The sequence below is a fragment of the Bos grunniens genome, chromosome 7 (genome assembly GCF_055505025.1).
Source record: "Bos grunniens cultivar Pamir isolate PY7600 chromosome 7, Bosgru_T2T1.0, whole genome shotgun sequence".
Lineage (NCBI taxonomy): Eukaryota > Metazoa > Chordata > Mammalia > Artiodactyla > Bovidae > Bos > Bos grunniens.
This window is the reverse complement of record NC_141171.1, coordinates 37889605-37912839: the sequence shown is the minus strand read 5'-3', so window position 1 is coordinate 37912839 and position 23235 is coordinate 37889605. Positions and strand designations below refer to the sequence as shown.

The 23235-nt window shown below is 52.4% G+C and overlaps 2 protein-coding genes across 11 annotated transcripts; one reads left to right on the top strand and one right to left on the bottom strand.

Annotated features, from left to right (window-relative positions):
* Positions 1-178: 178 nt before the first annotated feature.
* CLTB (clathrin light chain B) lies at positions 179-20190 on the top strand. Of its 10 annotated transcripts, XM_086410795.1 has the most exons (7): positions 4631-4723; positions 5216-5386; positions 5717-5760; positions 14236-14353; positions 14583-14694; positions 16397-16450; positions 19743-20190. In XM_086410795.1, exons 3-7 carry the CDS (start codon positions 5728-5730, stop codon positions 19912-19914), a joined length of 489 nt encoding a protein of 162 aa, XP_086266921.1. In that variant the 5' UTR covers positions 4631-4723; positions 5216-5386; positions 5717-5727; the 3' UTR covers positions 19915-20190. The 10 variants fall into 10 exon arrangements, 9 of the variants coding, with proteins under 9 accessions (XP_086266917.1, XP_086266918.1, XP_086266924.1 ...); XM_086410791.1 differs by lacking the exons at positions 4631-4723; positions 5216-5386 and adding an exon at positions 179-556; XM_086410793.1 differs by lacking the exons at positions 4631-4723; positions 5216-5386 and adding an exon at positions 3481-3502.
* A 1926-nt stretch (positions 20191-22116) lies between these two features.
* HIGD2A (HIG1 hypoxia inducible domain family member 2A) lies at positions 22117-23110 on the bottom strand. The gene is made up of 2 exons (XM_086410803.1): positions 22927-23110; positions 22117-22550 (listed from the first exon to the last, which is right to left on the bottom strand). The coding sequence occupies exons 1-2, from the start codon at positions 23078-23080 to the stop codon at positions 22384-22386; spliced, it is 321 nt and encodes a 106-aa protein (XP_086266929.1). The 5' UTR covers positions 23081-23110; the 3' UTR covers positions 22117-22383.
* Between the last annotated feature and the right edge of the window lie 125 nt (positions 23111-23235).

Genomic DNA, 23235 nt, shown 5'->3' with positions numbered 1-23235 from the left:
ACGCGCCGCTGGTGGCCGCGAGCGGGTAGCGCGGCCCCGGGCCCCTGGGGCTGCGCCGCCGTCCTGCTGCCGCCCTCCTGTGGCCGCTGAGAGGCGACCTCCGGCCGTCCTGCGGGCCTCCTCCCTCGGCCGGTGACATCACCGCATTCCCGTCCCGGCTCCTCCCGCCTGCAGCCGCAGTGACAGGCGAGCCGGGCCCGGTGGCGGAGAGGAAGTGTAGGGCCGCCGCGCTGAGCCCGTCCCCGCCGAGGCCGAGCGGCTCCCCCCGGGGTGCTCGGGTGACAGTGCCGCGGCCGCCGGGCGCAGCGCGGGGCACGCGCCGGGCAGAGCCGAGCACCAGACGGACGCTTCGGCAGAGACGCGGGGAAAATGGCTGATGACTTTGGCTTCTTCTCGTCGTCTGAGAGCGGGGCCCCCGAAGCGGCCGAGGAGGACCCGGCGGCTGCCTTCTTGGCCCAGCAGGAGAGTGAGATTGCGGGCATAGAGAATGACGAGGGTTTCGGGGCACCTGCCGGCAGCCAGGGGGGCCTCGCGCAGCCGGGACCCGCCAGTGGGGGTGAGTCAGCGCGGTGGCCTGGGTACTGGGGGTTGGAGGGGGGGATCTGGGGCTCGCACCCGGGGTCCTCGGCCTCCGGGCCCTGCGGTAGAGCGAAGAAGGCCTGCTTTGGCCAGCCAGAAGCAGGCCTGGGGCTGTATGTGTACCTGAGGGGGACCTGGAGAAGGAAATGGGAGGGCGATCTTGTTGCGTTCCCTATGTGAGGCCCCGCCTGGGGCTGAGGATCTGGTGGCTCCCGGCATAGAAATTCGTCATGACATTTCATTCCCAAGCCAGCTCCACCACTGCCTGGCTCTGGAATCCAACGCAGCCCAGCCTTGAGCTTCCCAGTAGGCTGGCTGCCTCCGGCTGAGCCCTGCAGGTGGGCACAGGACCTCAGACCTCCCTGACCCTTGGACTTAGCTCCCTCCTTCAGCTGGGAAAGCAGGAGGCACTGGGTGCTCTAAGAACTTACAGACTTTCCTGGAGGATCACCTGCCATCCTGCGGTCACTGTTCTAGGCACTTTACTTAACATTTCATCATTTCGTGTGCATTATACACCCATTTCAGAGATGGAAGAACCGAGGCTCAAAATGTACACTACTGAAAGAACTAGCAAGTGGTGGAGCGAGGGCTAAACCGTTTCTCTCAGACTGAATCCTCTTCCCCTGGCCGCATCGCCTTCCATATGCCAGGCTCTGGGTCAGAGACACCAGTATGGGGCAGGGGCACAGAGGGCTTCAGTCAGATGTGATCCTGCCCTGCTGGGCTTGGAGCTTAGTGGTTTTGCAAAGGTGGTCCAGGGCTATTGGGGTTTGGGGCCTGGTCCTTGCAACAGCGTGTTTATCAACAATGTTCCTGCTTTAGTTCTGCCTGAAAGAACAATTTCTTAAAGTTAAAAACTAGCTATCATTTTCATGGCTGCATCCGAAACAGCCCTTGTTTCCTGTTAATGTTGTCATTTTAGTGGGGGTTTATGGGCCTGTCAGAATAAGTGGTAACTTACATATTAAAAAAAAAAAATGTTTACAGGTAAAGCTCCTTATAGTTATATTTGTATTCAACATTTACTGAGCACCTACTGTGTGCCAGACACAGTGGGGATACAGATATGAATAAGACAGTTCCTGTGGCTTGAGGGGCTCGAAGCATCTCTGTATCCTCTTCGTGTGAGAAACATAACAAGCCCTTTGTCACATGTAAGAAACTGGAAGCCCAGAGAGCCTGAGTGTCTTGCCCAAAGTCACACAGCCATGAGTGACAGATCTGGGACTAGATCCCAGGCCTCTCAACTCTGGGCTCCACATTCTTTCAAATGCTGTGGCAGTCACCCTGGGAAGTGATGGGATGTGGAGGTGGGGGAATCTTTTGCTACCTAACCAAGTCAGCAGTGGATGTCTTCTGAAGGAGCAGCAGCTTCTAGCACTTTGGCACAAACCCTCACACACCCCAGGGAATTCCTAGAAAATATGGGCCTACATCTTGAGACTACCAGCTTCCCCAGTCAGGTTGGCATGGGAGAGGCCTGCTGGGAGAACCCATGTCAGAACCATCTAAGAGAGAAGCAGGGAGAAGTCAGGCAGAGGGCTGCAGATGTGGCTGGGGTTTGAACAGGCTGTGACCTCTCCTAGGACGGTGGGACTCCAGGGATTTATGGCCTGGATGGGAGGTTCACTCTCCGGCAGGGGTGATACAGGTTGGCCCCAGACCGGAGGTGGCAGGGAAAGAAGCAGGGACATGGCCCTCTGAGGTCTCCTGGACTCACAACCACTAAAGCTGCAAATGCTCAGCTACCCTGCTGAGTGGAGCACAGGGATCTTAGAGGAGTTATGGGATGCGGCTCAATAGGTGGCCAGATAGGATAGAATTGATCTGACCCTCCTAGGTCTAGATGGTGATGAGTAAGTAATCCCCTGGAGACTGGTGATGAGTGCCAGAAGCCTGAATAAGTTGCAGAAAATGTGCCTTAGGCAGCTGGGAGCTGGACGGAAGCTCCTGCAGCCAGCACCACTCATCACTTCTGAGTCTTGTCTCTTAAATGATGCCCTTGTGCTGAGTGCCCTGACTTTGGGGACAGGGGGTGCTTTCTGGATGGCTCAGTGGTAAAGAATCCTCCTGCAATGCAGGAGATTCGGGTTCAATCCCTGGGTTGGAAAGATCCCCCGGAGGAATGCATGGTAACCCACTCCAGGATTCTTGCTTGGAGAATCCCGTGGACAGAGGAGTCTGGCGGGCTACAGTCCATGGGGTTGCACAGAGTCGGACTCGACTGAGCACGTGCATGCATGCATGTACCTCAGGGGAAACTGTTTAGAGTAGGCCTGAGCCTGAGCTTCTTTGAGCCCCTCCTCTGGGCTGGAGGTGTGGCCAGCCTGAGCAATGGATACTTTGTTTCCATTCATCAGCCTTGGGTAGGGCCCAGGAGGTTTACATTTTCACACCCAGATTTCTACCTGCCCCACCTGGCTCTGCCCTTGACTTGCCCAGTCATTTCCTGGGCAAACCCATTTCCCCCTGATGGGACTCAGTAAGCTCCCAGGAATGTTCTGGACCCCGTCTGTCCTTGTCCCAAAAGGGGATTAGCGATCTGAGGGAAGTTACACCCACAGCTTATCCCTGGGACCCATATCTGCCTCACTCCTGTTCTGCCGGCTTTGGACTGTGGGCACGCGATTATTAACGTGCCGTGGGCTGGTCAGAAAGCACTGTGAGGACAGAGACTCGTAATTTCATGTGTGGGTGTGTGTGGATTCCCAAAGAGGCTGAAGCCTCATTTCCAAAGGGCAGCACCCATGGGACTGAGAGACTGGGTTGCAGAGACCTCCTGAAGGACAGGGTGGGCCCCTGGCCACTCCTGCGGTTGAGGGGTCTGAGACTGGGACTGGTCAGGGTGGCGTGTGGGAGGGGGCACAACTTCCCCTCCAGAAATGCCAAGTGCACACACCGGCATCGTGAATGGACCCCGGTAAGTTCAGACTCTGGTAGAGGAGACGCCCCTGGAGAAGGTGCTGCCACTAATTTAGGGACCAGGCCACCCGTGCAGGAGAAACCCCATCTAAATGAGCAGGGAGGACAGCTGATAACTGTTGGCTAAAATTGATCACTGTTTGAAAACAAAATTGATTATAATTTATATCTGCTGGGGATTGTTTCCATGGGGTTAAGGATCCCTCCCTTTAGTCCCCAAGCTGAAAGCACTGTCACTGTGACTCACAGCTCTGTCTGGCTGGTGAAGTGTACTTGTCCATCTGGGATGGTCTTATACAGCCTCCTGTGGCTCCTGGCTAAGAGGCATTGCAGTTTCTGAGAGTCCTCAGGCCTTGCAGACAACAGCGGGCCCCCAAAGAGCAATTCAACTTCCATTTAGCCAATACTGACTGTTCACCCATAGGAGCTAGCTGAATGGGATACAGAGCCTGATAAGGGAATGCATGACCCATGGGAGGTCACAGTAATCATGTAAGAGGGTAGGGGGTGCTATACAGTATTTGGGGATACTCCATAGTAGTTGAGACCTTCCATCAGCGCTCAGGGTAGAAGAGGAAGCAGTGGAGGGCTTCCCAGAGGAGGTGAGTTGTGAACTGGGCTTTGGCAAACGACTGGATCCCCAAGAACATTCTTTGGTGACGGAAGTAGGAAGAAAGGCATGGAATGTGGCATAGTGTGTTTGGGGAAGGCGGAAACCAGAATAGGGTTTGTGGGAAGGACTGGTGGGAAGTGAGGCAGGAAAAATGGGCAGGGCCAGATGGCAAAGATCCTCATGAGTTATGGTCCGAGGTTCAGTGTATTCATTCAACAAATATTTATTGGGCCCCTGTTATGTGTCAGGCACTGTTCTAGGTGCTGGATCCCAGTGATGGACAAAGCAAAGTCCCCGCCCTCCTGGAGGGCTTTCAAGTGGGGTAGATAAGCAATTAGCACGTACAAAAATAAATCTATCAGGCCTTGGTAGATGATACAGACAAAGTACTGTATAGGGGAGGAGAGGGGTGCAGAGGACAAATGTCAGGGATGGTCAGGGAAGGCCTCTAATAAGGAAGTGTTTGAGCAGAGGCTGAAGGGCTTGAGGGAGCAGGAGAGCCTTCCAGGGAGAGGGAGCGGCACCTGTCAAGTTCCCAAAGAAGGAGCAGACCCTATGGGCTGCCGGTTTGTGTTCATTTTATTTTTAATTAGAAGAGTTACGTAGGTAAGTTTATGCTTTTCATCAGCCATGGCAGTTGGTTTGAAAGAGGTTTGGGAGAGGGTGAAGATGGAGGCAGAGAGGCCTGTGAGTGGACAAAAGCCATTTAGTCCATCTTTCTTTAGTGCGTTGATTAATTTGCTATTCAACAAATATTTCTGAGCGCCTCCTAAGTCGTAGGTACAGTACCCAGCTCTGGGGAAGACGGTGGGAGGGTTTGGACACAGGTGTGCCCCTCCAGGTGCTCACTGCCACTAGTGGGGCAGACAGACCAAGTAGCTGTGCAGGCGGGCCTGGCGGGGGGCAGAGGGACCCCCAACCTTGAGGGTCCCTGCTGCAGCAGAAGTCACGGGAATTTGTGAAAAATCAGGTGTCAGGGCAAGGGACCAGGAGGAGTCATTGTTGAGGTGAGGGCTGCAGCAAATCCTTCTGGGAGGGGCAGGAGGAGGAAAATCAGGCCAAGTGCTGCCTGGTAGGGGCTGATTCCTGCTCTCCCAGGTGAAGCCGTTGCTCAAGGCACCTCAGGGACAAGTGGAGACGTGCAGTCCCTTCTTCCTGAGTCCTCGCAGACCCGCCCTGAGCCTCCAGCTCCTCTGCTGGCTCACTGGGCATAGGCTCCATAGGAAATCAGGCCATTCCTAACTGCAGCCGAGGGGAAATTAATTTCAGGTAGGTGAGGAGCTATTACTGGCTGGCGACCTTGGGCAATCACATAGCCTCTCTGGGCCTCAGTTTGAGAATCTGTAAAATGGGTTGATAACACACCTTGTGCCTTTCAGCACAAGGCTATGGTGAAAACTAGATGTGATAACAGCTATGAGAAGGCTTTGTGAACAGTCAAGGACTGAACCCAGGTTATTTATGTGTACATGATGTCTGTATATGTGGAAGTCAGTACACACACACGGATATATGCAGAGGTTGGCTCGGTCACTAATGTAGGACCCTGCTTATTATAAGCTGAGCAATGAGTAATGCTGTCTTCTTGTTCTCTATCAGCTTCTGAGGACATGGGGGCCACGGTCAATGGAGATGTGTTTCAGGTAAGCAAGATTCTGTCCTTGCAGCGGGAGGGACTGACAGCCTGGGTCTCAGTAACTTTTTGGCCCCCATCATGGGTAGGAAGAGGGCTTCAAGTTCTGTTCATTGGGATGGGAACATTAAGAAAGTTTTTGACACATTTTTTTTTTTTTTTTTTTTGGTTGTGTAGGAGAAGGGGATGAAGAATAAGGACCACACAGATAGGGATCGATGGCGTATGGCCTCAGGTTGCCCATGGTAATGTCTAGCTTGCAGAGAGAGAAAGAAAGTGGCTCGCAGTGGCATGGACTAAAGGAAACACAGGGCCCTGCACGTGTTTGCCACTGGTGGGAGGCTGAACCCAGTGGTCGTCTCCATGTCTGAGCGTTTTCACTGGGTGGGACCCAGTTAAAAGAGATTTCACTTCTCAGAATTTTCCTAAAGAAATAGCTGGACAGAGACACTCAGATTCTTTATATGATTATTTATAGTAGCAGAAAAACTGGAAATAACCCAAGTGCCCACTCTTGAGGACCTGGGTAGGTAAATTGGAAAACCATGTCGTTGTTACAAAGAGCAGTCAGAGCTTTCTGTATGGACATGAAAAGATGCCCATAATATAATAAATGGAAAAGCAGCTTGCAGAGTAATATGCACAGTATGGTCCTGTTTTGTATTTTAGAAATATGTTTGCATGAAGATCTGAAAGGATGTTTACCAACTGTTAGCAGTGGTTAACCCCAAGGTTGTGGGAGAAGGGAGGGAAAGGAAAAGCTTTCACTTTCACTGAGTTGTTTTAAAATTCTTTGTAATGATCCTATAACACACACACTCTCTCTCTCTCACATTCCCCACCCCCAGCCCCGCCACCGAAAAACACAGCTAGTAAATACCCACTCCAGTATTCTTGGGTTTCCCTAGTGTCTCACACCATAAAGAATCTGCCTGCAATTCGGGAGACCTGGATTCGATCCCTGGGTTGGGAAGATCCCCTGGAGGAGGGCATGGCTACCCACTCCAGTATTCTTTCCTGGAGAATCCCCATGGACAGAGGAGCCTGGTGGGCTATGGGGTCGTAAAGAGTAGGACACGACTGAGCGGCTAAGCACATCAAAGATATTTCTAGTTAAAAATGTCTCTCCACACTCATCTAAGCCCCCTCCATTCCTACATATACAGATCATATTAAAAGTACTTAAAGAATTTGGAACACAAATAGTATACTCAGGACCCCACAGATGCAACAGTCTTCACCAGATGAACTTTAATTCCCACTGGACTGGGTCAAAGACCCTTAACTGCTGCAGGATCTCCTGAGCTCTGCCTTGTGGAGGAGCTGGCCTCCTAAATCCTCAGGGAGAACAAACAATAGTTTCTTATGTAAGAGGGATGGGCTGGTACCTTACACAGGGCAACTGGCCAAGTCTCATTTCTGGAAAATTATTCAACTACCAGCAAGCTAGAAAAGTTAGTCTCTAGGACTTTAAGAGCTTCGTGTCTCCTTGGGCCTGCCTGAGAGCTCCAAATAAGCAGCACTGATGCCTGTCCAGTTCGGCAGAGCATAGAGACTCAGACTGCCCCTGCCCTGCACATACTCCAAAGGACTTGGCTTGACCCGAAAGGTCTGTGCCCTAAAGTGGCCCTGGAGCTGAAGATATACTTGGGACCATAGTACCTAGAACACCAGGAGCAAGATAATTTTCCCTTTCTACATATTAGCACCTGGAGGCCTTCTCCTGTCCTGCCCCCTGGCCTCACTTTGTATTGAACGAATCTGAGAAACCCTAGGCCTCCTCCCCAATCTCAGTGGGAATTTTCTTTCTCACTGCTACCAAGAATAACCCCAGGTATGTTTATTTGTGAATCATTTGCGGTAGACCTGGGTTTGATCCCTGGGTTGGGAATATCCCCTGGAGAAGGGAGTGGCTACCCACTCCAGCATTCTGGCCTGGAGAATTTCATGGTCTGTATAGTCCTTGGGGTCACAAAGAGTCGAACACGACTGAGCAACTTTCACTTCACATGTGCGACGCTAGCATCCTTACAGGCAGGGAAGGGGGTCACAGATGAGGCAAGTCACTCAGAAGCTTAGTGGCCAATTTCAGGTTCATCTGTATGTATGCAGTGTATGCTAAGTTGCTTCAGTCGTGTCCGACTCTTTGCGACCCCATGGACTGTAGCCCACCAGTCTCCTCTGTCCATGAAGTTCTCCAGGCAAGAGTACATGAGTGGGTTGCCACGTCCTTCTCCAGGGGATCTTCCCGACCCAGGATTGAACCCGCATCTCTTCAGTCAGTTCAGTTCAGTCGCTCAGTCATGTCCGACTCTTTGCGACCCCATGAATCACAGCATGCCGGGCCTCCCTGTCCGTCACCAACTCCTGGAGTTCACTCAGACTCACGTCCATCGAGTCTCTTACATCTCCTGCTTTGGCAGGCAGGTTCTTTACCACTAGCGCCACCTGGGAAGCCCTCAGGTTCATCTAAATCTCCTCATCTGGTGCCCTTTGCTCCACCCCCTTGTTGCAAGCTGCCCACAGGGGCCAGCTTGCAGGTGGGAAGCCCCTGCAGATTTCTCTTAGGATGGAGCACAGAGTAGGATCTGACTTTCAAGGATCCTGGACAGAACTTTCCTGCTACCTTACTTGATCTTTTCTGGAAGTCTGTGGGCCACTGGGAGCTTCCCTGGTGGCTCAACGGTAATGAATCCGCATGCAGTGCAGGAGCCACAGGAGACATGGGTTCGAGCCCTGGGTCAGGAAGATCCCCTGGAGGAGGGCATGACAACTCACTGCAGTGTTCTTGCCTGGAGTATCTATCCCTGGACAGAGGAGTATATATGGTCGAAAAGAGTCAGATACGACTGAAATGACTTGGCATGAGCCACCGCGGGGTCCAGCTATGAACCTGGACCTAAGGCCTAAGGATAAGCCTACCCAAACCTATTCTAATTCTTTCTGCTGCTGCCAGGGGCAGGAAGGCCCCAGCAGGACTCACTCCTCCTACACAAGCTCTCTTCCTTCCCCATCCGCGTGGCCATCATCCCCACTGAGCTACTTAGAGGAATCAACAGCTCAGCTCAGCTTAGCTTTAGCTGGTCAATCCCCAGGATCAGCTGTGCCTCATCCTCCTGGCTCCCCATGGTGTCACAGCACGTGCTGGGCCAGCCTGGCCTCTGGAAGCCCTTGTGGTGGTCTCCTGTGTCCAGCGGAGGGGTCCCTTGGGAGAGGGGTGCCACCAGAGAGCTGGGCCAAGACAAGCCTGGCCCTGATTGTAGCCTCCTGCCTTTTGGTCCCGGCCATTCCCAGGTGCCTTCCCTTTTGAGCTTGGGAGGGGCTCCAAACGTTCCTGCAGCCTCGGGTGAGCCCTCCCAGGCTACGGGCTACAGTGGTTGCAGGGCAGTTATCACATTCAGGCCCCACTTCACACCTGGAGTGGGATGTTGTCACTCCCATTTGATAGGTGACGACACCTAAGGAGAACAAGGAGGGGATTTCTTAAAGGTCATACCTCCAGTGAGTGGCAGGAGGGGACTTGAAGCCCAAGTCCCTCTGATGCTGTGTCCCAGGCTCTCCCCATGCCCTCCACATTGCTTTGCAGGCAGCCCCTCATTCCTTCATTTAGTCAGCTCACATTCTGAGTGCCATGCGCTGTGCTCAAGGCCTTGGATGTAGAGGCAAATGCAATGGCTCTTGGTTCTCAAAGAGCTCAAGTGCAGGACAGCAGGGGCTCAGGTGTGGGGCTGGTCTCAAGAGCCAGGAGTCTGAGTTCTTATTATACATCGAAATGGAAGTATCAGTCACTCAGTTGTGTCCGACCCTTTGTGACCCCATGGACTGTAGCCTGCCAGGCTCCTCTGTCCATGGGGATTCTCTAGGCAAAAATACTGGAGTGGGTTGCCATTCCCTTCCACAGGGGATCTTCCCAACCCAGGAATGAACCCAGGTCTCCTGCATTGAAGGCAGATTCTTTACCATTTGAGCCACCAGGGAAGCTATTCTGCATTGGGCACCACCCAAAAGCTTTAATGGATTAACTCATTTCATCTTCCCAACACTCCTATCATGTAGGTTCCATACATTATCCCCACTTTACCCATGAGGAGAAGGAGGACACACAGGGAGGTTTAATAGCTCTAGTTACACAGCCCGGAAGAGCTGGGACCTGAAGCAGGTTCAGCCGCTAGATGCTGCACTGAAGTCAGAGAGTGCAACAGTAACGGATGCTGGAAGTGGGTTCCAGGCTGCCCAGGGAGAGGTGGGTGGTCCTGGCTGGGAGGACAGCATGTGCAAAGGCATAGAGGATAAGACGCTCAGTCTGGGGCTGCTGCAGGGAAGGGTGTGCTGGGGGAGCCGGAAGAGACCACAGGTGCAGGGCCCTGTGCTTCCAGGTGGGAGGCATAGGGGTGTGTGTGGGGCGGGAACAGCTCCCAGCCAGAGCCTATCAGTGGGCTGCGTTGGTGGAGGAGGCAGGCTCAGCTTGACCGGGCTCTCCACTCAGAGCCTGGGGCACAGCCATCTCTGGGCACCATCTGCTAGGGCCACACTGAGTGATGTCTCTGGATGTGGAGTGCAGCTGCTCCAGGCTCCTCCCATCAATCCTCCTAACCTCCCTCCGTCCCCAGCATCTACTCCAGCTGCTTCTACACCCAGACTGAGGCGCTGTGGTGAAGTCTGGATGGAGTCAGACAATCTGGGCTTCATTTCTGTTTTTTCCCAGCTGGACGACCTTGGACTAGTCGCTGCTTTGAGCTGGATTTGTCATTTGTAAAATGGGGATGAGAAGCCCTCCCTTGCTGTCCCCACAGGTCTGTTGAGAAGAGTCCTCTATAGCCTTAGAAGCTTCTTATTCCTGAGCAAGCTACTAAGTGAGCCAAGGAGGGTATGAAGGCAAGTGTGAGAGAGACAGGGAGTGGGCCTTGGGAGTGGGAGGACAGGGCACGGTCTCTAATCTTGGGATGCTAGACGTGTTAGGGAGGAAAAAATCACGTGACACAGAAGTGACTTTGGCCCCTGTTGGCTATGTGTGGCCGGGGTGTTACACCCAGGAATTCAGTTTGAATTCTGGCTCTGCCATTTGCTGGCTAGGTGACCTTGGGACTTTGAAGCTAGACTTTTTCCTACCTGTAAAACAAAGATAATAAAACCCACCTTGAAGGTTTGTGAAGGCCAAAGAGAACCATTTAATTGAAGGTTCTTTGCCAGTTTGTAAGCACTCTAACCTGAGTCTTAATTTTAGGGCAGTCTTGAAGGAGATGGTGGGGCTTCCCAGGTGTCTCAGTGGTGAAGAACCTGCCTGCCAATGCAGGAGACACAGAAGATGCTGGTTCGACCCCTGGGTTGGGAAGATCCCCTGGAATAGGAAATGGCAACCCACTTGAGTATTCTTGCCTGGAAAATTCCATGGATAGAGGAGCCTGTCAGGCTACCGTCCATGGGGTCGCAAAGAGTCGGCCACGACTGAGCACGCACGCACTTCTAAAGGAGATGGTGAGTCCTGAAGGACACCATGGAATGACTTCTAACCCTCCAGCCCACCTCTCTCAACCCATCTCATCCACACGTGGCAGCATGTCTGTACTCACATTTTCCCAAAGGCACCAGCCTCATGTGGTCCTTACGCTGCCAACTCTTGATCTGAAATGTCCTTCCCCTGTCTCTTCCCAGCCTACTCTGCTCCTAGGCTAGAAAGGTCATACCCTCCCTTGTCCCCCCTCTTTTCATGACCCATGTTATGCACGTACCCCAAGTCATGGTCTTCATTTGTGAAGAACTCCCTCTGTCAAGCTCCTGGATGATGGGCCAACTTGGTCATCTCTGTCCCCAAGCATGAACATATGTTAATTCATTCAAGAGATGTTCTTGAGCTCCTCTTACAGCCAGGCCCTCCCTGTCCTAGGTTCTGTACAGAGATAGTCTCTGTCTGCATGGAACTCACTTTACTGGGGAGGGGTGGGGGGCAGATAGTAAAGAAAGTCAGAAAGTGTTAGTTGCTTAGTCATGTCCAACTCTTTGCAACCCAAGGACTGTAGCCCACCAGGCTCCTCTGTCCATGGGATTTCCCAGGCAAGAAATACTGGAGTGGGTCACCATTCCCTTCTCAAAGGGATCTTCCTGACCCAGAGATCAAACCCAGGTCTCCCGCATTGCAGGCAGATTCTTTACTGTCTGAGCCACTAAGGAAGCTCGTCTTTTAAGATATCATGAGTACCAAGAAGAAATAAAATGTAGCACCTGGATAAACACATAGACACCAAAGTAACTGCACTTGTCTGCAGATGGGACATTCTATAGGATTGGCTAGAGGTCCTGGTAGCCTGGCCTCACGACAGGGTTTTTCCCAGAACTGGACAGGGTGGGGCTCACCCTACATCGGTGATAAACTTGTGTTGTCGAGATTAGGGCCCTGGAAAGGCCCCTTGAGATGTCAAGAGAGACTTTCTGAATTGAAATATAATGTTGGGCAGGAAGGAGGAATAAGGGCAGCGCCCCAGCTGCCCCACCCAAGGGTGGGTCTGATCCGAGGAGCCAGGCAGCACTGCCTCGCCCTCAGCCTGCCCTTCTCTCTCCCCAGGGAGATGCAGCTCTTACGTCCATCTGCTTGTTCGTTCACCTTGCTGCCCACAGCCCCTTGGACAGACACCCAGCACTTCCTCTGAACTGGCACATGCTGGTCCCAGGGGGGATCTTCATCCACACGGCCCCTGCTTGTTGAGCACCAGCTGTGTGGGCACCATTGGACAGACGCTGTTGGGTGGGGAGAAGACATTAAACAACACTGGGATTAATGACAGTTTGATGAGTGCTTGAGCAACAGAGCAGTGAAAGGAGAGACAGGTTCATAGGGCTGTAAACAAGGTTCTGCCCTGCTGACAGGGACCTTGCAGTCCAGCCAGGAGACACACTTGGGAGAAGGCGAAGGAGCACAGGGAGAGGAAGGGCTGTGAGATCTACTTGGGGGTTTGGAAATACCCCAGAGCTGGTGACTTCTGAGCTAGAAACTCGTGGGATGGAATAAGATTTCATCAGCTGGAGGAAGGAGGGGAGACAATTGAAGGCCGAAAGCACGGAGGAGACAAAGGCGGGGCAGCGTGGATGTGGGATGGGTGGAGACAGGAATGCACGGGGCAGACAGATCATAGAAAAGCTCTGGCTCTTCGAGAACAGAGGGAAGCCCCAGCCTGTCTGGGCTGAGCTCTCAGCCTGCCATGCTTAGAGTCCCCTACCCTGGCAGGCAGCCTGGAGAATTGGGCAGAGCCCTGGCCTGGAAGTCAGAGGAGGCCTGGACTCTGGCCCAGGTTCTGCCCCAGTTTCCGTCCCCTATAAGATGACAATGAATAATAATAATAATTCTAGCTATCATTTACTGAGCCATCACTCCCTGCCGGGCACTCTTCTAAGTTTCTTACAAGTACTGTTGCATCAAATCCTCACACCAGCTCTTAGAGGCAGTTTTAGTATCATCTTCATTTCAGATGAGAACACTGAGGTCAGGCAAGGTTGAGTGGCACACACGTAGTAGGCAGTAGAGATGGGATCTGAACCTGGATGGTCTGGCCCCTGAGTCTGAGTTTCCCATCACTGCACGATCTTAGCTAAGCCCACCCTGCCTATCTCAGGACTGTTCACTCAGCAAATAGTTACAGAGTACCTGCTCTGTGCCAGGCACTGTGCTGGGTGCTGGGGACACAGCAGGGAACAGGACAGGCAAATCCCTGCTGTCATAAATGTGACATTCTGATAGAGGAGACAGACAATGGACAAGTAAATATATTATAAAGTGAGGCCATCAGGGGCTGTGTGTTATTGGGTGAATAAAACTAAGTGCTCAGTCGTGTCTGACTCTGCAACACCATGGACTGTAGCCTGGCAGGCTCCTCTGTCCAAGGGATTCTCCAGGCAAGAATACTGGAGTGAGTTGCCATTTCCTCCTCCAGGGGATCTTTCCCACCTAGGGATCCAACCTGACTCTCCTGTGGATCCTGCATTGGCAGACAGATTCTTTACAATTGAGCCATGTGGGAAGCCCACAACTAACAGAGTGGAACTTTAATGATAGAAACACAGGGCACTCTCTGTGTACCAAGAAGTATTTGAAGTTCTTCACACTTTTAAAATTCATTCCATCCTCATATTTACCCTATGGAGTGGGTGCTATTTTGTAGCCTGTTTTATGATGAGGAAAGTCAGGCACAGGGAGGTTGAGTAACTTGCCCGGGGTCACAGAGGGGGAAGGTGACTGGTGGAGGGCACAGCAAGTGGAAAGGCAGGGTACAGTCACAGGAGACAGTGGGCATGACGTGGTTTGAGATGTGAGCGGTTTAAATAAAACCGATGTGTAGGGTTTTATTGCTTAAAGAAATGACAACACTTTGACCCAGAAGTGGCTAAAGAATAAAGAGAAATTAGTGGCCTCTGTAACTGGAAAGGAGTAGTCAAGGAGAAGAGACAGAGGGGCCGGTGGACAGGCTGGGTACACTGCTGTCTGTCTATGTCCTAGGAGGCCAACGGTCCCGCGGATGGCTATGCTGCGATCGCCCAGGCAGACAGGCTGACGCAGGAACCCGAGAGCATCCGCAAATGGAGAGAGGAGCAGCGGAAACGGCTGCAGGAGCTGGGTGAGGACAGGGCTGAGGCTGTGAGCTGGGCTGGGCCCCCTGCGTCGGGGCTTCCCGCTGGGGTGGTGGTTTGGGACCATCACCATGTCGGGTGGGCAGCCTTAGAGTACCTGGGGCTCCTTAGTGTGGGAACTGGCTGAGGACGGGCTGAGGGGAGAATCCCCCAGGGCCCCTGTGCCTCACCTTCCTCCTGGAAAGCTGCTGCTTATTCACCTGTTGGGGGTTGCAGATGCTGCCTCCAAAGTGATGGAGCAGGAGTGGCGGGAGAAGGCCAAGAAGGACCTGGAGGAATGGAACCAGCGCCAGAGTGAACAAGTTGAGAAGAACAAGATCAACAACCGGTGAGCAGGGCTATCAGGGCGTGAGGGGGTGGTGGGGACATAAGGGGGGGGGGTGGGGACATGAGAGGAGCCATGGTGTGGAGGACTGTCACAAGGACGGGTGATTTGGTGGCAAGAACACAGAGGAAGGAGAAGCCAGACCCCCAGGGCTGTTTCCTCAGTGGCCTGTGGAGCTCAGCACCCTGAATGCTGCAGAGCTGGTGACTGTAAGCTCTCACCTCCTCCCCATGACAGAGAAAAGCAAGTCTATCGGTCGATGGACGAGGTCCTAGGACCCACTGGAATGTAAGCCAGATGACCCTGGAGCCCAGTGGCCAAGAGCTGGACCGGGGGCCCTGTGGCCATGGTTAGCATCACAGAGAACACAGGCCTGGCTGGGAGGGAAGAACCAAGCCATATGCAGGGTTTTCCTGCCTATCGAAGTGACAACACTTTGACTCAGAAGTGGCTGAAGAGTAGAGGGAAACTCGTGGCCTATGTAACTGGAAAGGCCAGGGGGAAGCAGGCAGGCACAGTGGACTTGGGCTGAAACAAAGTCCATCAGCGCTCACTTTTACTGTCTCTCGGCCCTGCTTTCCTTCCCCGCACCTTCACTCTTGGGCACACACTCCAGGGATGGGGCCCAAGGTGGCCGCTGGCAGCTCCAGGCTCCTGCTCTATTTTCTTGGCAACTCCAGTGAAAGTAAGCCTCTCAGCCCCAGCAGCTTCAGCTGGTCTGGTATGGGGTTATGTGCTGGTCCCAGGCCCAGTGACTGTCCCAGGAGCAGAGACTCTCTGATGGATACAGACTGGGTCTCATTTCTTGGGTTGTGCGTGGGGTCCAGTCCCACACAAACCACAGGGACTGGGTGGGGGCAACTGATGCTTTACAGGACAACCAGGATGCCCATCCTGGAAGAAGAAGCACAGGTGTTGAGCAGGAAAGACAGTGGAGATCCACCAGAGAACCCCTTGCAGAAACGGTCTCTGCCCAGAGAGCGCCCTGAAGCCCCTGCCTTTGAGGCTGTGCCCTTAAAGGCACCAGACCCGCCAGGAAGGGGAAGGCTGGCTCTGGGAAGCCTCCAGCTTCCGTTCAACAAGCTGCTGCCTGCCAGTCCCTGGGCTGGGCCCTGGGGAGGCGGAGATGAGAAAGACCACATCTATGTCCTCAAAGAGCTCAGCAGTGGGCACCCGCATGCTGGGCTGGTCTTGGGAGCAGGGCCTCTGTAGGAAGGCTGTGGAAGCAAGGGATATGGGCAGGGGAGGGGGCCTCCAGGTCTGGGGACCTGGGCTTTGGAGGACAACTAGGAGACCAGGGCACAGCAAGATGTGAAATAAAGGCCATTGTCCTTTCTTTCTGTCCAAGAAAGGCTTGGGCAGCAGGGAGAGAGGTGGGAGGTAGGGCCGGAGTGAGGGCCCACGTGTACAGGGCCTCAAATGTGAGGGCTGGGAAGACATGGGCTATGGGAGCCACTGAAGATTTGTGAACAGGAGGAGTAACAGGATAAGGGCTGAGTGTTAGAAAGGGCCCCCTCCTCGGGTGGATGGAGGATCCCCGCTCTCCTCTCTGGGCCGTGGAGAGTTGCTGAGCCTTCCAGAACTGTGCTTCCTAACACGTCTCCAGCTGGAGGTACTAATGCTGATTTCTCTTTCTCTTTAACCCTCTGCCTGTCTGTCCATCTTGCCCTGCTGTTCTCCCCTCACCTAACCCCCTTCCCCCAAGGATCGCTGACAAAGCATTCTACCAGCAGCCAGATGCTGATATCATCGGCTACGTGTACGTGTCTCCTTTGCTCCTTTGCTGGGGTCCCTGTGTGTGGTTGGCAGTTTCTTGAGTCTCTCACTGGTGGGGTATGAATGAGTGTGGCTGGGCCCGAGGCAGTGATCAGAGAAGGAGGTGAGCCTGCAGGGTGGACACAAGCACCAGCCTTCATCTCCATCCCCCCAGCAAAGGTGTACTGAGCATCTTTGAGACAGATTTGCCAAATCCAAGCAGAGACAAGGAAAGAATGCTGTCCATCCCCAGGTGAGAGAGGCAAAGGGCCAAGCAGCCCAACTCCCCCCACCCTGAAATGGCTCTTGGGGATGGGAGGTGGGAGGTGGGGTGAGTCTTTTGTTGAACAAAACAAGCATGGAGTGCCAGATACTGGAGGTATAAAGCATGCACTGCCATCCCCCACCTCCTGCCTTAGTGCGCTGTCCCTCTCAGAGCTCCAGCCTGAATTTGGCTGCGAGCCCCTGGCAAGACCACCATTGGCCTGTCTCATGTTCCTGGTTTGGGGTCTAGCCGGTCCTGTGCCTAATCCAGATTTATTCTCATAGTTAGCTGGCTGGTGTGTTGGGAATTGTGAAGCTGAAGGAGAAAAAAAAAAGCAGTGATGAGTGTCTGATGACTGCCTCGTGCGTATGTGCCAAATATTTGCTGTTCCTCGCTCTGGGTACGCCCTTGGCAGCCCTCTCATGCTGTCTGGGCTAAACCTCCTCTCACAGAACCTGGGACACACCAAAATAACAGCCTTCCACTCCTTCCTCTGTCCACTCTCCTATTTGTCCAGTACTTATTGGTGCTTACCCAATGCCAGTCTCCGGGTCAAACAGGAATAAGACGCACACAGTCCATCCCCTTAAGTTGCTCATGGTTGGAGGTGTGTTGTGATAAGAGCTGCTCACAAGGACACACAGGGCTTCCACAGAGCCACCCTCTGTGGGGGAAGCTTCAAAGATGCGGGACCGCCCCTGGCCCTTAAAGCATGAGATGGAGTTGGCTGTGTGGCGAGGGTAAGAAGAGAAGGGTGTCCTCGATGGGAAAAGCTGCTGGGGCAAAGGCTATGAGAGGGGAAATATCTAGTGGCCTGCAGTGGCTGGGGTGGGGGTATGGGGGGTGAGGAGAAAATCAGTTTGGAGCCAGTTGAAGAAAGCCTGAATGTGATGTTTAAAAGCTCAGACCTGATCCTGAAGGTAGCGGAGAGCCATGGGAGGTTTCAAGCAGGAGAGTGGGGATGGCAGAAGGGCACTGATGCTGGAGAACACCACAGGGGGTTCGTTGCTCCTATTGTGCCTGAAGAGGTGACCCAAGGATCACCCAAGGGAATCCTGAAGAGAGGAAGAGTCTAGACCAGCGCTTCTCAGACCTGCATGTACCTAGGAATCACCAAGGGCTCTTGTCAAAATGGAGATTCTGACTCAGAAGGACTGAAGTAAGGCCATGATTCTGCATTGCCAACAAGCTCCATGGTGATGCGGTGCTGCTGGACCATGAACCCCACAGCAAAGTTAGAGGGGAGCCTCTTGACCTGGATAGCTCAGTTGGTAAAGAATCAACCTGCAATGCAGGAGACCCCCGTTCGATTTATGGGTTGGGAAGATCCCCTGGAGAAGGGAAAGGCTACCACTCCAGTATTCTGGCCTGGACAATTCCGTGGACTGTATAGTCCATGGGGTTGCAAAGAGTTGGACACAACTGAGTGACTTTCACTTCACTTCACTTTTTGAGCTGGAAGATAGAGCTTCAAAGATCGCTCCCCTCAGCCCTGCTGGTCAGCCAGCTCCACTCAGAACCTTACATTTTCCCAAGCCCACACACATGTTGTGTTGCTGGGTTCTCAGACCAGTGAAATGGATCAGCAAAGAGGAGACACTGCTTCTCACTTTATAGATTAGGAAATGAGCACCCATCAGGGAAGCAAGATCACTAGGGAGAGGCTGGGTCGCCTGATCCAGAGCCAGCTCATCCTGGATCCCTCTGGATCACCTGGAGAGTGATCACCCGCCATCAGCTAGTGCCTGGCACTTGGCAGAAATGGTCCTGCTTGCGATGCAAGGGGGACTGCTAAGGAGAGAGGGGCTTTAAGGACACTTGCTGGTCAAACAGAACACAGACCCAGCTCTCCCCACCCCAGAATCCCTTATTGTCTTTCTCTTAATGACTCCCACATTTAGTTTTGTCCACAAAACTACATTTATTATACTTTATTTCCCCATTGTTCCTTCATCAGTGGCTTCTGTAACTATCAGCCAGAACTTCTGATGAAGAAACGACCACTTTCCATCCTAATCTGATTCTAACCAAAAGCAGAGACTCCAGTGGAGCATTCCCCAGGCTGATAGAACAGTCATTCTGTGCTAAAAAGAGTTCTGTAGTGAAATACGGGTGATTTGATTTGAAGATCCTCTTTAATTGATTCTTTTACGCATCTTTGACCACAACCTTTTCTGAAGAACACTCACGAGACAATGAGTCCAGAGAACCCTGAGGCAATGCCGAATCAGAGATTTCAGTTAGGTGGTTAGTAAACGTCCTGTCCAGTTGGGGAAGTGTTGAAAATAGCTGAGGTATTACATTGATTCCTCCAAGGGCCTTTAGGTGTCAGGAGCCCCAGTTTGGGAACTCTTTTTCCTTTTTTTTCAATTGGAGTATGATTGCTCTATATTGTTGTGTTTGTTTCTGCTGTACAAGGAAGTGAATCAGCTAATGGTAGTTCTGGGAAAACTGGAAAGCTGCATGTGAAAGAATGAAATTAGAATACCACCTAATATCATACACAAAAATAAACTCAGTGGATTAAAGACCTAAAGGCAAGACCAGATACTACAAACAGAATACTCTTTGACATAAATCACGGTACTGTTTTTTTTTGATCAGTCTCCTAGAGTAATCGAAATGAAAGCAAAAATAAACAAATGGGACCCAGTTTGGGAACTCTTGATGGAGAGATAATGAACAGAGAGTGCTGGGGCAGGGGTAGGCCACTTGAGCTTCGGTGGCAGGGGAAGACCTTTCTCAGGAGGTAAGGCCTGCACTCAGACCTGAAGGACAAGAAACAAGCTGTGAGTGGGTCTGAGGGAAGACTCAAAAAAGGCCCTGAGGTAGGACCCAACGAGAGTTCCTCTGGGGGCTAAGCTGTTCCTGGGAGCCTGAGGTCAGAGGTCATGGAGCCGGGGAGGAGATGTCTTGGTAAAGTACCCCTTAGTAGGCTGGGTGAAACAGCCTTGGTCCGTGGGAGCAGAGCATCACTGATTCGGGGAAGAGGTAGACCGCTCTGAAACCTCTGTCCTGTCTCCACCTGCAGGGCATCTGAGGAGGCTTTTGTGAAGGAATCCAAGGAGGAGACCCCGGGCACAGAGTGGGAGAAGGTGGCCCAGCTGTGTGACTTCAACCCCAAGAGCAGCAAGCAGTGCAAAGACGTGTCCCGCCTGCGCTCGGTGCTCATGTCCCTGAAGCAGACACCGCTGTCCCGCTAGGAGTCTGCCAGCAGCATGGCCGCCAAGCAGGGGCCGGGCCGGGCAGAGGAGGAGCAGCTGCTTTGGCCAGGGGGCGGAAATGCCTCCCACAGCTGCTACACAGCCTATTCCGTTCCTCCCCATCTCCCGGGGCCGGGAAGGGGAACCCTCACCCCCTCACCCGTCATTCCCTCACGGCCCAAGGGCCCAGCCCCTCACACCTCCTCTCAGTCCACAAAATTGTGACTGTCCTTCCTGATGTATTTTTTTTTCTTGGCTTAAAGGGTGTGTTGTTAACTCTTTTTACATTTATTTATTATCATTCTCATTTCTCTGGAAGCCACAACTGGTGTCAGGGCTTGGTTTGTGCTTAGAACCTCCCCAGCTTCATGGACTAGAGAGAAGGTAAGGCTGTTTCCCTGGTAACCCAGGAGCTCCCAGCTGGAAGTGAAGGAACCCATCTATGTCTGCTGCCTCCAGCTCCAGGAGGAGACAACCAATCTCTCACAGGATGCATTTGCAACTTCAGTCCTTTCTGATTGAACAAGCCTGTGAGATAAGGATTTGGGAGAAACAGTCAGTGACTATACCTTCTCTCCCTTCAACAGAGGTTGTGCACAGGTTACATTCAAGCCACTGTGATCTGAAGTGTTTAAAAAGACTTAATTGCCAACCTTATTAGTTTCCTAGAACTGCCATAACCACATTGTCTGAGTTAAAACAACAGAATTTATCATCTCACTGTTCTGGAGGTCATTAAGTCTGAAACCATGGTGTCACCATCCCTCTAAAGGCCCTAGAGTAGAAGCTGTGTTCCTTGACTTGTACATACATTATTACAATCCTGAGTTTATCATCACATCCCTTGTTCTCTATACATGTCTGCTTTTGTGTCCAGACTTCCCCTTTGTATAAGTACACCAGTCATACTGGATTAGGGTCCACCCTACTGACCTCATTTTAAATTGATTACCTCTGAAAAGACCCTATTATCAAATAAGATCACTTTCTGAAGTACTGGGGTTAGGACTTTGAACTAACCTTTTTTTTTTTGGTGGGGGTTGGAGGGGGAGGAACATAGTGGCCATCCTCTCTAGAAGTGCCATAGCCCTCACCACTTCATGTCTGTTCCGTGTGGAGACCAAGGGTCACCACAGCGTACTGCTTTACACTTAGAATCTCTCTTACAGCTGAAAGACCTTGATGGGGGGCAAGAAGCTTTGCTGGTCTTAGTCATACAGATGGTGTTGAAACTGAGGGAGCCATGGATGGAAGGAAACAGAATCTGAGTCAACACTTTAGGGATGATTGCAGATCAGGAACACCTGTTTGAGATTTTAGATGAATGAGAAACTCATGAGGTGCCTCTCTTCTTGAGTTTGCTCAGATCTCCAGCCTCCTTTTCTCCTTAACCATAAAACACTAGGTACTGCCACAAATCATTGGCAAGCTTTGGGATTACCCCGTGAGCTGTTTCTGTTACATCAAGCTGTGGCTCTAAGCCTCAGTTTCCTGTTCTGTAAGATGCATCAAGAACCAAGCTGAGATGGTCTAGATCAGCCTTAAGTGTTCTCAGGAGATGGTACTGGAGTCAGGATCAGAAGTGGAGGGCAGAAGCGTGGCAGGCCTCATAGGAAGGAAGGTTTTCTACTTAAAGTTTGAAAATTGTTGGAAAGATCAGTTCCCACCCCCGAGCCTGGCCCCACATATAACATTGCTGTAGAGACTGTCTTGTTGTTCAGTCGCTAAGTCATGTCAGACTCTCTGCTATCCCATGAATATAGCAAGCCAGGTTTCCCTGTCTTTCATTATCTCCTGGAGTTTGCACAAATTTGATTATTGAATCGGTGATGCTATTCAACCATCTCATCCTCTATCACCCTCTTCTCCTCCTGCCTTCAATCTTTCCCAGCATCAGGGTCTTTACCAATGAGTTGGCTCTTTGCATCAGGTGGCCAAAGTATTGGAGCTTCAGCATCAGTCCTTCCAGTGAATAGTCAGGGTTGATTTCCTTTAAGATTGACTGGCTTGATCTCCCTGCTGTCCAAGGGACTCTCAAGACTGCCTACTTTTAATAAATACCTCGGGGTGACTGTTGTCAGGAAAGTTTGAGAATCAGTAGACTACTGGATTTCTAAAAGACCCTGCAGTCTTTAGTCTGTTTTCTCCTAAAACCAAAGACCAAAAACCATGGCGGCGAGACTGGGAATGAATTCACTAAACTACAAGTGAATCAGAGTTTATTAGGTAGAAGTGGCCAAGGTGCAACATAAACAGAAGTAGGGAACACGCAAACTGAACCGAACCTGAGATTCCAGTGGGCGGGGCGGGGCGGGGGGGGAATCTGTCGTTTACACAATTCGCCACTTCCACCCGCACTGATACAGGGCTTGTTAGGGGAAATGAAGGAGTTATTTTAGTGGTAGGACCGGTGGTTCCGAAATGCTGTATACACCATATCCGTGAAGTTTTCGAGGTGAGGCCACCGGCTCAAGGTCGAGATTTCAGAGTGGATGCAGCCAGACCCACCAAGATGGCAACGATCGTGAAGCCCTGGGCGGCGATCCGGGTACGCATCATGAGCTGGGAGCGCTGGCTCTGTCCCCGGTGGAAGCAGTAGAGACCATAGGTAAGGGCGGCCGCAGTGCCCAGGCAGCCTGAAGAGGCGACAAAGCAGGTGGGAAGTGGCAGGCAGGTCCGGCTCTAGAGGGCCCCTCCCCTCTTTGGTCTTCCCTCTTCAGGGTCAAGATATTCTTAAACAGGAGCTGAGGAGAGCGCGCTGTGGGTTGGGGCCGAGGTGGGAGGGGTGGGCAGAAGGAGGGCCGGGGCAGGGGGGTGGTCCTCGGAGTTAAGAGTCCGCCGCGTCCCAGCGCCCCCAATCCAGTCTAGCTCCTTCTCCAATCACGTTCACCCCTCACCGCCCGGCCTCTTCTCATTCGGGTCACCCAGCTGGGGTCCCGATCCTCCCCTATTTCATTTCCTCTACATCACTGCCCTCTTGGTCTACAGTTCCTAAAGCTCCCACTTGCTTACCTATGGGTACCAATGGGTTCTCGCGGGTCTTACGAATAAACTTTTCCTTGAAGCTTTCCGAAGTGCTGTATACACTGGGGCTAAAGCCTTCAATGACTGGGGGCTGCGATGGTTCAAAGGGTGCCTCCGGAGTGACACGGCCAGGAGTCTCCATGTTTCAAGCAACAGCAGAAGGCGAAAATTCGGACGCTAAGCCCCGCCTCCTGATGAGGTCCTTAAAGTGGGGCAGGGAAAAGGGCTTTGCTGAACGTTGTACGCAGGCGCGTTCGCTCATGGCATTCTGGGAGTTATAGTAACCAGCCTGTGTCG

Coding starts and splice junctions, on each gene's coding strand:
- CLTB (XM_086410791.1), top strand. CDS start 370: ATGGCTGATGACTTTGGCTTCTTCTCGTCGTCTGAGAGCGGGGCCCCC. Junction 557..5,716: donor GCCGGGACCCGCCAGTGGGG/GTGAGTCAGCGC, acceptor GTTCTCTATCAG/CTTCTGAGGACATGGGGGCC. Junction 14,354..14,582: donor GAAACGGCTGCAGGAGCTGG/GTGAGGACAGGG, acceptor TGGGGGTTGCAG/ATGCTGCCTCCAAAGTGATG.
- HIGD2A (XM_086410803.1), bottom strand. CDS start 23,080: ATGGAGACTCCTGGCCGTGTCACTCCGGAGGCACCCTTTGAACCATCG. Junction 22,551..22,926: donor GAACCCATTGGTACCCATAG/GTAAGCAAGTGG, acceptor TCGCCTCTTCAG/GCTGCCTGGGCACTGCGGCC.